Source organism: Penicillium expansum (assembly GCF_000769745.1).
Source record: "Penicillium expansum strain MD-8 chromosome Unknown contig224, whole genome shotgun sequence".
In the NCBI taxonomy this organism is placed as follows: domain Eukaryota; kingdom Fungi; phylum Ascomycota; class Eurotiomycetes; order Eurotiales; family Aspergillaceae; genus Penicillium; species Penicillium expansum.
Genome location: NW_015971275.1, coordinates 62,531 through 78,215, shown reverse-complemented (window position 1 = coordinate 78,215; position 15,685 = coordinate 62,531). Strand labels below are relative to the sequence as shown.

Below are 15,685 nucleotides of genomic sequence, written 5' to 3'. Positions count from 1 at the left end.
TCTCCACTTTTCTCAAAAAATCATAATAATGAGGACACTGAGCCTGAACGGAGCATTCTCGTTTGTTCAACAAGTGCAGTTGCCCAGGTGCCCAGGTGGTGCGGATGGCTGAGTAAGCTACCTCAACAAACTGCAACCTGTGATATTTTGCTTTCGAGCGCCCCTAGGCATGCTTAACTCTTAGTGGTCCATCAGTAACCATGTAAGTGTGATGTTTCAAGAGCCGAGTACGGAGTAAATAGCTAGCAAATAACTAGTTAGCGGCGACTGAACGGTCTTCAGACTTCCAGGCCACCACTCATCCTGCAGCAGTCATTACACTGGCTCTCAGACTCGTATGATAGAAAAGCATCGACCCTTTATGTGCAATTTATTGCCGTTCGTAGGAATCAAATCAGACTTCCATAATAATCTAGCCCCATCTATGGCCTTCGAGTTTTTCATGTGGGCCTTGCGGCTCAAGTCGGAACTACCCCTGAAAATTTGGGGGCCTTCTCTGTGGCTACTTAATGCTTCCCCAAAACTTGGCAGTCAACCCTAAATAATTCTGGGTATTAATTTTCTTTTGTCTGTCATTTCTTGGTATTTGGAGTAATTTAATTCAACTCTTCTTGTCGCTCGTTTCATATTCTCAGCAAAATGGCCTCCACCACAATCTTTCGCTTCGTCGCGTTGTCCGCTGCTTTGGGCCAGGCAACTGCTACCTTCAATCTCAATACTTCTGGTCCTAGTTGGGCCTATACAACCAAGGACCTAGCAAACACGACGTCACAAACTTGCAAGGACGCCTACAGCGCCAGTATCAACTGCGATGAAACCCTCCTCAAGATCGTGGGCTCTATGGATCCTGACTTCGATCCGCAAGCCTCGGACTTGCAGGCTATGTGCACCATGACATGCAGTGATTCATTGACCCAGTATGTCAAGAACGTCAAGGCTGCATGCAACAAGGATGGCGACCTAGCTGGCATTGCCAGCGGGAATAAATATGTCTATCAGGCTCCCGTTGCCACTGTGGGCGAGGTTTTCCAGTACAACTACGTCAAATCTTGTGCCAAGAGCGGGTAAGTTCCGTAAATAGAGGTTTGCTCAGGGTGCCTGTGCTTATATTTTCGTAGGTCTGATTACTGCTTCTTGACCTATCCCGCGAGCGACGATTGGGCCAAAACCGACTTCCCATGTAGCGACGAGTGTGCTGTCAAGTTTTTCCAAAACGCACACAACCAACCTGGCTCGGCCTATTCCTTTAACTACTTTGCTCTTGGAAACCAATCATCATACTGGGAGGAGACATATGCCGGTGGTTGGGAAACTGTGGTTCAATGCGGTGATGGTGGAAGCGATGCAAGCTCCGTTAGCACGAGCGCAAGTTCCACAACGAGCGGTATCGTTGACATTTCATCTTCAACTAGCTCAATCAACAACAAGGCGGCGGTTTCTACGACCTCAACACCAACTGCAGTGACGACAACCCCCGTGCCGGCTCGTTCTACCTCTGAGGCTACCTCAACTACAGCCACCAGTGGCGCTTCGAGGCTCAGAGCCTCATTTTTGTTTTTTTAAAGTTTCTTGTATTTAGGAGAGAGCTTCATTATCTTATGTTCAACAATTTCTATGTATCCAAGTCCGTATGAAAACTTAAACAGGCAGGTTAAATAGCCAACTTATACAAACTCTCTGCATGCCAAAACGCGGTATTCAGTATTGGAACATTTAAGAAGTTATATATAATGATTAGGGACAATAATCAACAGCACCCACATCACCACTCCACTCAAAATGGACCACATCTACAATCTGCCTCAGCGTTGTCGGCTCTAACAAGCTCCGAGTAGCATCGGCAAGCCATGCGATATGTCTCTCTGGAGATCCTTGGCAGAGACCATAAGTCTTATCCATCTCAATCCTCTTCTTCGACACGCGCGGCCCGTCATTTCCAAGAGTACCGTAGGGTCTCAGTGCTTCGAGTAGCCGTTCATATCGCATAGTCTGGGACACTGACAAATATTCACACGCAGATTGTTTTTGAACACGTCGGATCCCCTTGAGCAACTCATAGACTTTGTGATGGGCCGACATGATAGCCCAGTTGCAATACCCCATGACAACCAGTGCTCCCAGTTCGCTCGACTCAATCACATCAGCCGCTGAATCCAAACACTTCCCAATCATCTCGTCAAGGTAGGTGCACAAATTCCCTCGGATTCCACGAAGTATAACATTCTCACGCTGCTTGCGCATAGTATCGCCACGAAGATCAACAAAATCGTTGATATAAACCGTCGCCTCCACGATCCGCGAGTATTGTTCCTCAGTCACCTCCTGACCCGTTCCAAGCGACGCAGTCATCACCCCATGAAAAGCCGCAACGTCGATGTGTCGATGCACACCGAGTCCTGTCATACGACTTCCATAGATTCCGTCTGGTAGACGAGAGCGGGCATGGTCACGATAGTAGCCGAGGACCCGACATTGCACGATGTATGCAGACAAATTATCGAATTGCCAGTCCGTGGCCCGACCGGCCATATTGCAGAGTCTTAGAAATGACATAGCTGCGGCGCCCACTTGCTGAAGAAGCTTGAGCCCCTCTGCATCTGCGGCTTCGCAATAATCGCCGATTAGGATGTCGTTGCATGAGTCCGCCACAGCCCGAGCCAGACCTTCATCACAGAGACTTCCACCGCAGGCTATAACTCCGAAGTACTTTGCATCTGCACAGATTTTGAGTTGTTCAGCGGTCGGGTAGAGTTGATTTCCGATTCGGGGGTTGCTGTCAACGGATGGGTTTGGGCGACGGTCTGGTGCTTGAATTCTTGGAATGGAAGATGATTCTGTTCCTTGGCATGTAGTGGGGGGCTGCTGAATGTCGGTGTTTGAGTTCACTAGCTCGTCAACTGCGAGTCTGAGTTTCGTTGGCGTGAAGAGACCAATGCTGTGCCATTCGTCTTTTCGCTCGATGACTGTTTCCATGACTTCTTTCATGCTTTGGATGGCATGACATCTGTGCTGCCCGGAATGACAATTATTCTGTTGCTGCATGGTGGGCTGGGTGTCCTCGCATGTACACTCGACTTGGGGATTATATCGTTCGGAAAGCAGGTTCGTCTCTTCACATGCAGGGGGTGTTCGTCCCCCCAATGTGACTGTCCCATCCTTGAGGTGTTGTTTTAGCGAGTGGATGACTTGCATCAAACAGGTATGATCCATCAACCGAGATATATTTTCTTCGTCGAAAAGAGAAGCCAGTTCGCCCAGGCTGATGAGCTGCTTCGGCGCTGTGTCATGACCATTCGAAACGAAGAGCCAGCCGTCCACCCATGCAAGATACACCTGTAGGAGTGTTGGATGAAGGCATGGTGGCAGCACTTTTGAGATCATCTTTCAGGTCGATGATTACAGCAGTATAGATGAGAAGCAACGACCGAAAGCAGCGGTCATCAAAAGCTATTTATTTTCTCTGTCGGATCCATTCTCACTCTCATACAGATCAAATATTACGACACTTTAGCTCGCTATCTTATTCCTGACCTTGGCTCGGCTCCACCTTTCTTTATCGGAGGGCATTCAACACGATGCATCGCATTTCGAAATACAATATCGACCAGACCAGGCTGAGGAATATTACAATAGTATACACCATAGAGCACGTGGAGGAGCACATTTGGTCTAGCCACATGGTCTCCACACTACGGCCATTCCGAACGACGGGTTTGCATCGGCTAGTTTTCCCTATTTGCAGAATTTCCAGTCAGGATAGCCAGCACACTCCATTTAGTGCTATTTTGGTCTATTCAAATCCCGATGTGTTTGCTTTTGCGTTTTGGCTCGGCTGATTTGTTGATTATCACAGCTGAGAATGTTTTTTTGTGGCGCAGCTGTCACTCTGGATCCTCGTTCGCCGATGGACCAAGGCGGGTCTTATCTTGGAATTAGAGGGATGCAGACCCAGGTTCCCATTTCAAATACCTGTAAGGATTACGGCGTGATAATTCTAGGCCACGTTTACGGGTGACTAAGTATGCCACCGGTTCATAACTCCGACATTGGTTAATATTACCAGGCAGTAACTTAGCTCCACTCTCACTTTCTAACCTAGAAGTACCATGTTCAAAGTGTAGTATGCAGTTTTTTTACCTCTCCAATTGTATTAACCTACCTACCATGTATATACTCTCTAAGAGTATATGATTTATACGTTATAAGAGTATACTTTATGAATAAATTGAAGAATATCAAAAGTAAAGTATTGTACATTGAATTAGAAGATCCACCGGTTTAGAAGAGAGATGATCGTATCTTTATAGGGTTTAAGATCAATCGTTAGTCGTAAGGTCGAAGTGCCCCTGACTATATATAGAAAAGTTGCTTATAATGTATCCTTTTTTTAACTCCTTTACATACATCTAAAAAGACCAGCTAAAAGACCAGCTCAAAGACATCATAAGGCCTTTAACCCAGCTTACCATTCTTATAGAAAATAAAATAGATGGTGACATTAATATACAGACTGAGATTAATTACGAAGTAGTTTATGCTTCAAGAAGGCGGCGATGAACGAGGCGGTGAGGTGTTATCTCAGAGGAGAGTTATGAACCGGTGGCATACGTTCTGGCTAGCTGCTTTGTTAGAACGTTGGTTCGCTCGTTGGGCACCACTTCGGTCGGAGAACTAACCCTATTCCAAGATGGAGGATACTAATAATACGCTGAATAGATTTGTGGTAGAATGTGAAGAATAAATATTCTCATAATTCCTACCCAGTAGAAATCCTATGGCGCTTACACGTGGTTTCCTCTTTTGGAAAAGAATCTCGGCTCAGCGCAACTCTGCGAAGGAGCCTTCGATACTCAATACTATGGGTTGTGCTGAGAAATTCCACGAAAGCGTTGGATTCTAATACATCAAGAACAACCATTGAACAGACTGGTGGACGCCTACCACCAAAACATAGTCATTACTTTTTAAGAGATATTCGGATATACCTTGTTGCTTGCCACAATCGCACTTTCCAGCCTTTCCAAAAGAGTCTTCGCCAATCGCTCGATACGAAGCTTAAAGAATATCTCTGGGTCATGATCTCCGAGCCCAAGCCCCAATGGACCCACTACCTGCTTCAGGTGAGCAGATCGCATGCATTCAATTTTCCAGTCCCGTGCAAACTGTTGGATCATGGTGTAAAATTCAGGAGCCGTGACTTCTCCGTGTTCAATCCCGGCCTTTCGTACCTGGTCGACTGCTCCCTCTGGAGCGTGACGGCGCATCCGCTCGAGCAATTCTCCAATTGACCAGGAAACGTACAGGTCGGCGCTGGCGTGGACCACACCTGTCGTTCCTTCAGCAACATGAGCAAGACAAGTGCGTGCCACGAGGTCAACTGGGATCTCATTACAGGCTGCATGTGAAGGTAGTGTCTGCTCGAGCTTCAGAGGCCCATATTCGGAATCTCCTAGGAGTATCTGGAGAAAGGAATGTACGGGTATGGCACCATCGCTGCCGTAGAGTGAGTAGGGCTCCGCAATAGCTGGTGATATGAGGCAGGGTCGCACAATGAGGATGGGGAATTTGTGGCCGCCACTCAGAAGCAAACATTCAGCGAGGTGTTTAGCCAACGCATAGGGAGCCGCGAATTGTTTCGTATAAGATGATTTTCCTGTGACGAGAATCCTCCCTAGTTCCTCCACTGGGTCTTCGTATAGAGGATAGACTTGTTCCTTGACCACGCCGTCGGGGAGGAAGCTAGAGACATATGTAGTTGATATGTGAAGGAAGCGCTGCAACTGAGTGAAACTGTCTAGTAGAGCAGCCAGTGTCAGATGAGCAGTGCAATTGATTGGTATAGTCTCTGCGAGATCTCGAGATAAAGCAATGTCTCCAGCAGCGTTGATTACTACCGTGGCCTCATTTTGTAGGCGCGATAGGTTGTCGGGTAAGAGACCGAGGTTCGGCTGGGTCACGTCACCGAGGAAGAATTGGACTTTGCAAGTGGCTATAATCTCCTCCAATTGCTCTGGCATCGACTGCTCCCATGCTTTGATTGCCTTTTGGACGGACCCCCGCACTAGCACGAATATTTTGGCAGTTGGAAGCTGAATCGTTAGCTTGTATAAAAGGCAACCGCCAAGATTTCCAGTTGCTCCGGTGAGGAAGACCACTTGTCCTCGAAACCATTCGCTGTCCATGTTGATCAAAAGTTATTTCCTGCTCCTGGTTGGAACTTGTGATCCTTACAACATATAAGGTGTTTTTGTACTAACGAGCTTTCCTGGGACAATCAGATGGCTTGATAAAGGTTTTAATGGACAAGACCTACACCCACTTATCACCTACAGTCTGTAATAAAGTTTGTAAGCCATAGTCTATCGTCTAGTGGTAATATATTATTCTCTTGCTTTTGGACCTGGACCTTGTTTCTCGCAGCCATTTTCGGCAATATCGGCACAGGAAGATAGTCAAAACTATCATGGCGTCTTGATTCCGAATGACGGAATGAAACAGCCTAATCGGCCTAACGCATTACCCCTCAATGGAAATTGGGTTGTACTGGTTCATGGCTCAGAATATCTCTAAACTGAAGTACCTTTTTTTTCCACATAAGAGTCACAATAGCTAGATGAAGGTGGGTTGCGTTGAACACCTTTAGTAGGAGATTGGGTTGGACATCCGGAGGGTTGTGGAGCTCTTTTCGCCGACCTTTCCTTCTGATTGTTCTAGCCTTTGTAGTACCAGATCTTGGTGATAATAAATCACCACCTGATATGTTGATATATTCTATAATCACGCTGAGCTTTGCTTTATGACGCAAGGTAAAAATCTCCACCAAGAAAATCACCTCAAATTAGCCAGCTGGTTGGTTTATTTAATTCATAGCCTTCGATATACTTACTTCAATATGGCAAGAATAAACTTTTGCCACCTCATATGATATACAGATGGCAGCTCGGTGACTAGTTGTGTTGCAGTCACACATATGCGTGTTTTAGTTTGAGTAGTGTTGAACAAAATTGAGAATTTAATGCTATTCGAGGGCGAGCTGGAACTATATGCGCATTTCTTTCTTTGCAGTGTCCGCAAATATCACCGGGAAACCACTCAGGTACATGCCACTCTTCCGGTAGCGGAGGATTTCGGAGGAAATGCCTTTCTTGTATCTTACAGAACCAGGATATGTAGGTACATATTGTGTGTAGATTTGGCCCAAATGCCAATTTACTCGAAATTTCGTCCATGGTCAAAAGGCCATACATTGTGAATCGGAGCCCAAAGCCTAGTTCAACCTTTGTTTTGTCTGCTCTGCAGCAATCTTGATCCAGTCTCAAACTATCCATCATTCGACCAAAATGAACTCTACAACTGGACAAGGACAATCATCATGCAGAAACCACGAGGATGATTTTGGGGAGCCAATTGCCATCATTGGTATGGCAATGCGGCTACCAGGCGGTGTTCGATGTGGAGATGAGTTTTGGGACATGCTCGTGAATAAACGAGATGGCTTTTGTGAAGCGCCTCCCTCGCGCTGTTCGAGAGAGGCATCTAGCAGCCCTGATTGTGGTGATCTGAGGGAAATGAAAAAAGGGTTCTTTTTGCAAGAAGATCCAGCCTGTTTCGACGCCTCGTTCTTTTCTGTTCCTCCCCACGAGGCAGCACGCCTGGACCCCCAGCAACGGCTCTTGCTGGAGGTGGTTTGGGAGTGCCTGGAAAACTCGGGGGAGACCAAGTGGCGCGGTGAGAAAATCGGTTGTTTTGTGGGCGTTTTTGGGGAGGATTGGCTAGAGATATCGCATAAAGATCCCCAGCATCTGAATCAAATATATCCCATCGCCACCGGTAGTTTCGCGCTAGCAAACCAAGTGTCGTATCGGTTTGATCTCCTGGGCCCGAGGTGAGTGCGGCACGCTGTTTTTATGTTCAAAAGTTCTGACCCATGGCAGCATGACTATTCAAACAGCTTGCTCTTCATCCTTAGTTTGCCTGAACGAGGCCAGTCAAGCACTTAGGTCTGGAGAGTGCTCAACAGCTCTAGTGGGCGGGACAAGCCTTATATGGGGCCCAACCATGACGGATGCTATGACCAAAAACATGGTCTTATCACCAAGTGGTATCTCTCATACCTTTGATGCTGACGCAGACGGCTACGGTCGTGGTGAAGGGATCAACTGCATATATCTCAAACCATTGCGGGACGCGCTTCGTGATAATGACGCTATCCGTGCCGTCATCCGCTCCACAGTGACCAACCACGACGGCAAGACACCTAACTTTTCCCAACCATGTCCTATATCCCAAGAGAGGTTGATCCGGCACGCGTATCAGATTGCGGGCATTGATGCAATCCACGAAACACCTGTCTTTGAATGCCATGGGACTGGAACAGCCGTTGGCGATGTCATCGAAGCATCAGTTGTTGCAAAAATGACTCAAGGAGAAGTAACATATATCACCGCGGTTAGTGTGATTATTCGCAAAGTTGTCAATATCGAAGGTAATTACTTATGTTAGACATTTCACAGGTCAAACCAAATGTCGGTCACTCAGAGGGTGCCTCAGGCATCACCAGCATTATCAAATCCATTTTGTCACTTGAAAACAAGACCATCGCACCAAATATCCATTTCAAAACACCAAATCCCCAAATTCCATTCCAAGACGCAAATCTCCATGTCCCCCTAGAACCGACTCTGTGGCCTGCTGGCAGACCCCAAAGGATCAGCGTCAATTCTTTTGGTATCGGGGGATCCAATGCCCACGCTATTCTGGAGTCCGCGTCTACAATCTCTCCAAAGTCTCAGAATGCATCGCTTGGAATTTCTGACCCACAACTTTTGGTCATATCTGCACACACTGTAGAAACTCTTCGCAAGCGCATTGCCCAGATTGTCGACTATGTAAAGAATCACCCCAGCCGCATACATGATCTTTCATACACTTTGGCTGCGCGAAGATCGCATCTTCCCCACCGGGCTTTTGCCGTGGTACATCCAACTAAAGCCACAATAGACGATACGGCATTTACGATCTTCAATACAAGTTCCCCGAGTGTCACCTTTGTGTTCACAGGTCAGGGTGCTCAATGGCCAGGAATGGGGCTAAGGCTTCTGTCTAGCTTCCCAATATTCAAGGAGGATATCAAAATAATGGATGAGGCACTCCAGCAACTGCCTGATGGCCCAAATTGGCTATTATATGGTAAGATCGAGGGCCCTACCCCTAGAGTTACGAGAACCCTTTGACTAACTTACCTACTAGATGAACTAAGGCAAGAGAGTTCTATCTCTCGCATCCACGAAGCCGAGTTCTCTCAGCCTCTCTGCATTGCGCTTCAAATTGGCCTGGTGAACATTCTTCGGGGCTGGGGAATCGAGCCATCCACAGTTGTGGGTCATTCCAGTGGAGAGATCGTGGCTGCGTATGCTGCGCGAGCCATTTCGATGAGAACTGCTATAATCATAGCATACTATCGAGGCAAAGTCGCAAAGCCGCTAGAAGGCTCAGGTGCTATGGTGGCTGTTGGCCTCACTCCGGACGAAGTGGTACCGTACTTAACACCTGGAGTGGTTGTTGCCTGCCACAATAGTCCGCATAGTGTCACCCTATCAGGAGATAAAGACTCGATTGACCGTGCGATCAAAAACATTAAGGCGGCAAATTCAGATACACTGTGCCGGCGGCTCACAGTTAAAATTGCTTATCACTCTGGTAAATTGCCTCCTGAGCCCTGATCTAGTACTCATGCGCTTACATTATTTGCAGACCACATGAAACAGATTGGCTCTGAATATGAACATTGTATCTCTCACCATATTGAATATGAGGAGGCAATGCTTCCCTTCTGTTCCAGTGTGACTGGCGACACAATAACCGACCCTCGCAAACTAGATGCATCATACTGGCGACAGAATTTGGAATCACCGGTACTTTTTACAGAGGCTATTCAGAGTCTACCCACTAGCGGAACCCCGGTCTTCCTAGAAGTTGGACCGCACTCAGCCCTCGCCGCCCCTCTGCGACAAATCTTCCGGATTCTGTCAGCGAGATCACCAGTCTATATCCCCACCCTATTCAGATATGAAGAGGATGTCCAAACCCAGCTACTATGCACAGCGGGACAGGCACATGCGACTGGTCTGGGAGTCAATCTGTCAAGCATAACCGAGCTGGGCAATACGTTGACTGATCTTCCACCTTATCCTTGGCAACACGACCGCCCTTACTGGAGTGAGAGTCGACTGAGCAGGGAGTGGAGGCAGCGCGCGTTTCCTCATCATGAAGTCCTCGGTTCGCGGGTTGTCGATACCACCGATCATGAGCCGTCTTGGCGCAATCTAGTCACGTTGGACAATGTGTCCTGGCTTTTGGATCATTTAATCCAAGGAGCCGTTACATTCCCTGGTGCTGGATTTGTCGCTATGGTAGGCGAGGCAGTTCAGCAGCTGCATCCAGACAACGACAGTTATTCGGTGCGTAATATGACATTTATAACGCCACTTCTATTCCATGAGGGAGACCAGATCGAGATGGTAACGAGCCTTAGTCCAGTCGAAGTGGCTGACAGGGTTCCGTCCGGCTGGTACGGTTTCAAAATCATGGCGCATGACGGGGAACGGTGGACGATGCATTGCCAGGGTCAAGTAAGAGCAGGGTCCGATCATCCTCCAGAGTCATTCCCAATCTCTTCCTATAAGCGATCCGTCCCATCTGAAGGCGTGTACCGTGTTCTTCAAAGGAGCGGTATAGATTACGGTAGTCAATTCCAGGGCCTGGAGAAAATCACAGCTGATCCCACCGGGCCACGGGCAACTGCGACTGTTTTGGGTAACCGCGGGCTGCCTGGGAGCAGGTATTCGCTGCATCCCACGGCGATTGATCAATGTCTCCAACTTATGGGTGTGGCCTGTTCTCAAGGATTGCTGCGGCATCTCACAACAATTTATGTTCCAGCTATGATAGATTCCTTGTTTGTTGGATCAGGGGGTCCGCCTATGTCAGCAAGCGCCCGTACCAAGCGCGGTACAAGAGATGGCCAACTGGGCGATGCCATTGCAATGCTTGGCGACAAGGTAGTACTCTCCATTCAAGGTGCTTACCTTTTCGCCTTGGAAAATGACAATATAGATTCCGGAACTGGGGTCGCAGGCTCATTAGCCCACCTTGAGTGGAAATCGGGCATTGATTTCCTGCCTTTATCAGCACTTCTGTCTACACCACTTGATTACACAGCGCAGGCCATGAATATCAAAGCCTTGGGCCAGATATCCGTACTTTTTGTTCTAGAGACGGCGGACAAAATTGAAGATGTTGAACCAGCATCACCACATTCCGCAAAATGGAAGAAATTCATCATAGACGCAGCTTTCAATATCAAAACAAGTGGACGGCAATCCATCTACCCAGAGTCACCTCAGTGGGCATTGCTAAGTTCTTCAGACAGACAGGAAATGATACGGAAGGTGTTAGCGGAGACCAAGTTTACCTTTGATGCTCCACTTGTGGATTGCACCCAGGTCGTCTTCGATAACTGCATAGCATTCACATCTGGAGAAAGTAACCCACTGGAGGTCCTCGTGAAGGACAACTTGCTGCACAAGTTCCACGGTGCACACACACAGTATGCTGATTGGAAGCCCTTCCTACCGCTACTCTGCCATTCCAATCCCGGACTACGAATACTTGAGATTGGTGCAGGTACCGGCTCTGCAACTGCCATGGCTCTAGAGCTTCTGAAATCCCCCAGTGGGGAGCGAATGTATAGTCAATATGTTTTTACTGATATATCGTCGGGATTTATGGCTGCGGCAACGGAGAGATTTGGCCATGAGCAGGGCATGGAATACAAAGTTCTTGATATCACCCTAGATCCTCTCGAGCAAGGGTTTGATGCTCATAGCTTTGACTTGATCATCGCTTCCAATGTGAGTGTTTGACTAGAATGTTTGTCTTTAACATAGTTTAACTCGTCTTCTCCACCAGGTTCTCCACGCTACCCCTAGTCTTCACCCCGCACTATGTTATGTGCATCTTCTCCTGAAGCCCACCGGCCGCTTCTTACTCCATGAGATCTGCCCGGGTATGTCAACCCCTCTCAAGATTGGACCACTTAGCTAACTAGAATGCAGAAATATTAACTGCGAATTTCACTATGGTAGGTCCCGGCTTTTTTTTAGCCCCACTATCTGTCTTGCTTATAGATTTTATAGGGTGTATTTCCCGGCTGGTGGTTGGGGGAGGATGACGGCCGATCAGACCAACCATATATTTCACCCGAGCGATGGGATCGGGAGCTACGAGCTGCAGGTTTCACTGGAGCTGATGTGATAGCTTATGATCACAAGCCGCCCTATCATGTATCTGCCAGCATGTTGTCACGACCGGTGGACGAGATCACCATTCCTAACGATATCTGGCTGCTAAAAAGTAATTCTACCCCGTGCGAGTGGGCGAGTGATGTCGAGTTGCAGGTCCGTGACAAAGGCTATATCACTAACTGGACCACCCTGCACGAAACTCCACCCCAAGGAAAATTCGTCGTGTCTCTGCTGGATCTTCAAGGAGCCCCAATAGGTTCCCTGCCGAAGGATGACTACGAGGTATTCCAACGCTACATAGAGCAAGCGCAAGAATGCCAAATCCTGTGGGTCACGCAGTCAACTTCCCACACCTGCTCTGATCCAATTTTTGGCTTCATCCATGGGCTCGCCCGCACTTTACGGGCAGAGCTGTTGCTTGATATTTCAATTCTGGAGGTTCCCGCCTGGGACACGGCTAGCGCAAAGGCCGTTGTACAGGTGTGTGAGAAGATACAAAGATCTCGCGCCCAGTCCCTTCCTGATCCAGAGTATGAGTTTGCATTGCACGAAGGCGAGATTAAGGTCGGCCGGTACCACTGGACACCTCTCGTCGAGCAGCTCGCAAGCCCACCTCGTTCGGATTCGTCTCGAAAGTTAGCTCTCACGACATATGGACTGTTAGATACCCTACACTGGGCAGAGAAAGAGGCATCCTATGAGTTGAATGAGGAACATGTTGAAGTTGAGATGGACTACGTAGGATTGAACTTCAAAGTGGGTTTCTTTCGCTCCACACCAACCTTGCATATTTTGCTGATAAATTTACCCTAGGATATGATGGTTGCAATGGGCTTTTTCGGGAATAAAGAGGATCTCGGGCTCGAAGGTAGTGGTATTGTGCTTCGAGTTGGAGCCGATGTGACGGATATCACAGTGGGCGACCGTGTAGTCTTGATGCATTCTGGGGTCCTGGCCTCAAACGTTGTAGTACCCCATGAAGCTTGTATAAAGCTGCCACAGGGGTTGTCGATGGCAGATGCTGCCACTATGCTAACAGCCTACGTCACTGTTCTCTATTCACTGCTTGAAATTGGCGCTTTGAAGAAGGGCCAGGTGAGTCACTATTGTGTTCCTTGGTTATGGGTGGTAGCTAACACGATACCAGTCGGTGCTCATTCACTCTGCATGTGGCGGGGTTGGACTAGCTGCTCTTCAAGTATGCCAGGCCGTTGGTACCGAGGTCAGCCAACCTTCCCGTAATGAGTATGGTTATTTAAAGCTAACCATTAGTCAATATAGATATATGCTACTGTCGGCAACGAAAAAAAGGTAGCCCATTTGATGGAACATTTTGGTTTACCTCGAGAACGAATATTCAACTCTCGCAACACGTCCTTCCAACCGGACCTTATGCGTGCCACCGCTGGAAGGGGAGTTGATGTAGTGCTCAATTCATTGTCCGGTAACTTATTACACGCGTCGTGGGAATGCGTTGCGAAGTTCGGTCGGATGGTTGAATTGGGAAAACGTGACTTCATAAGTCATGGCATGCTGAATATGAGCCTCTTCGAAGCCAACCGAGCATTTTTCGGTGTTGACCTCGCACAGGTTTGCAAGGAGACTCCAAAAATTCTCAAAAGGTTCGTCACAGATGGACGTGCGAAGGCAAAAAAATAACTAACACATCGCAGCACCCTGGCAACATTTTCTGATTGGTATCGTCAAGGGAAAATCGGGCCTATCAAACCTGTCAAAGTCTTTGATGCAATCGATATCGTCAGTGCATTCCGGTACATGCAAGCCGGCACTCACCTAGGTAAGATTTTGGTGCGTATGCCAACCTCCGTGGAGAGTTTGCCTCCTCCTGTTGTGAAAACATTCCCGACATTCCGATCTGATGCCGCTTATCTGCTGATTGGTGGGCTTGGTGGTATTGGGCGATCTGTGTCAACATGGATGGTTGAGCAGAATGCGCGAGAGCTTATTTTCCTCTCGCGGTCAGCTGGAAAATCTGAGGAGGATCAAGCATTTATTCAGGAACTTGAGACGCAGGGTTGCCAAGTCATTTGTGTCCCAGGCAATGTGACGAATCTCAATAATGTAAAGGAGGCTGTTGCCACATGCACGCGGCCCCTTGCTGGTATCCTCCAGATGGCAGTTGACTTGAATGTAAGAATTTCTCCCCCTTTCTCGCCCAAACGCCCTGCCAAACACAGCGTCTAATGATTTTCATATTAGGATCGGCTCTTCTTGCAGATGAGCCACGAGGAGTGGGAAGCCGCCTTGGCGCCGAAAGTTGCCGGAACCTGGAACCTGCATCATGCCACATTGAAACACTCACTCGATTTCTTTGTCGTGTTTGGCTCAATTGCTGGCGTATGTGGTAACACTGGCCAGGCCAATTATGCAGCAGCAACTACGTTTTTGGAAGCATTTACTCGGTATCGACGGCAGCAGGGACTCCCTTCTTCTATCTTGCACCTCGGAGTGGTTGGAGATGTAGGTGCTGCAAGTCGCAACTCACGGTTCCTCCAGAGAATACAATCGATCGGGCTGCATGTGCTCCATGAAGGGGAAGTGATTGACGCACTCGCCGCAGCGATCAACATATCGCCGGTCAGTGGTTCTAATGCGACTGGAGCAATGGCAATGGGACTCGCGCACACGAGGCGTCGCGCCGATCTACCCAAGGAAATATTCCTTGGTGGACGGGACGCTCGATTTTCGATTTATCCCAACCTTGAGTCTACTAGTGATGGCATTGGCGGGGACTCGTCATCTCATGCAAATGCGCTGAAGGCCCTCCTTGCTCAGATACAAGCGGACCCCTCGCTGACGGGCAAAAAAGAGACTGAGGTCGCCTTGATGAAGGAACTCGGCAAGTTCATCAGCCATAATCTTACAGGGCAGACGCAGGAGGAAGGACCAGATTCTGCAGACGATACTGAGGCATTAGCGGGCATGCCAGTGGACTCCCTCATGGCGATAGAGGTTAGAAATTGGCTACGGAGGTCATTGGGCTTGGAGATTCCTACAGTGGAAATCAACAGAGCAGGGACATTGGGAGGTTTGGTGAAGGTTGTTTTGAAGGGACTTGGGGAGAAATATGATCAGCGTGCTACCTAAGAAGCTGCTGCAGGCCAGTTGCAATTAGATAGCTAGACAGGATGTGGATATATAACTGTGCAAAATGGTTCGAAATGGGTCTCTTAGTCATGCCAGACCCACACCAATATGCATTTTGGTTGGCATTGTAGACATTTAAACGTACTCTGTACTGCTATATTTTGACAAGGGAGAGGAAGACTAAAAACCTACTACGTAGTCAAACTGTGTGAGTGATGTATATTTAGCGTAGTATGAGGCGACTCTAGCAAGCAAACGCCGTTTGAAATAGT

At 48.1% G+C, this 15,685-nt stretch overlaps 4 protein-coding genes across 4 annotated transcripts; 2 read left to right on the top strand and 2 right to left on the bottom strand.

Moving 5' to 3' along the window:
* Positions 1-639: 639 nt before the first annotated feature.
* PEX2_066670 (uncharacterized protein) lies at positions 640-1,563 on the top strand (the record flags this gene model as incomplete). Its single annotated transcript, XM_016743938.1, has 2 exons — positions 640-1,064; positions 1,119-1,563. 2 exons carry the CDS (start codon positions 640-642, stop codon positions 1,561-1,563), a joined length of 870 nt encoding a protein of 289 aa, XP_016599651.1.
* A 171-nt stretch (positions 1,564-1,734) lies between these two features.
* Positions 1,735-3,381, bottom strand: PEX2_066660 (uncharacterized protein; the record flags this gene model as incomplete). The annotated part of the gene is made up of 1 exon (XM_016743937.1): positions 1,735-3,381. The coding sequence occupies one exon, from the start codon at positions 3,379-3,381 to the stop codon at positions 1,735-1,737; it is 1,647 nt and encodes a 548-aa protein (XP_016599650.1).
* Positions 3,382-4,964: 1,583 nt separating this feature from the next.
* On the bottom strand, positions 4,965-6,182 carry PEX2_066650 (Male sterility, NAD-binding; the record flags this gene model as incomplete). The annotated part of the gene is made up of 1 exon (XM_016743936.1): positions 4,965-6,182. The coding sequence occupies one exon, from the start codon at positions 6,180-6,182 to the stop codon at positions 4,965-4,967; it is 1,218 nt and encodes a 405-aa protein (XP_016599649.1).
* A 1,158-nt stretch (positions 6,183-7,340) lies between these two features.
* PEX2_066640 (type I polyketide synthase) lies at positions 7,341-15,413 on the top strand (the record flags this gene model as incomplete). The annotated part of the gene is made up of 13 exons (XM_016743935.1): positions 7,341-7,885; positions 7,935-8,448; positions 8,514-9,189; positions 9,250-9,699; positions 9,754-11,912; positions 11,971-12,067; positions 12,117-12,142; positions 12,198-13,061; positions 13,119-13,400; positions 13,453-13,527; positions 13,587-13,927; positions 13,979-14,456; positions 14,526-15,413. 13 exons carry the CDS (start codon positions 7,341-7,343, stop codon positions 15,411-15,413), a joined length of 7,395 nt encoding a protein of 2,464 aa, XP_016599648.1.
* Between the last annotated feature and the right edge of the window lie 272 nt (positions 15,414-15,685).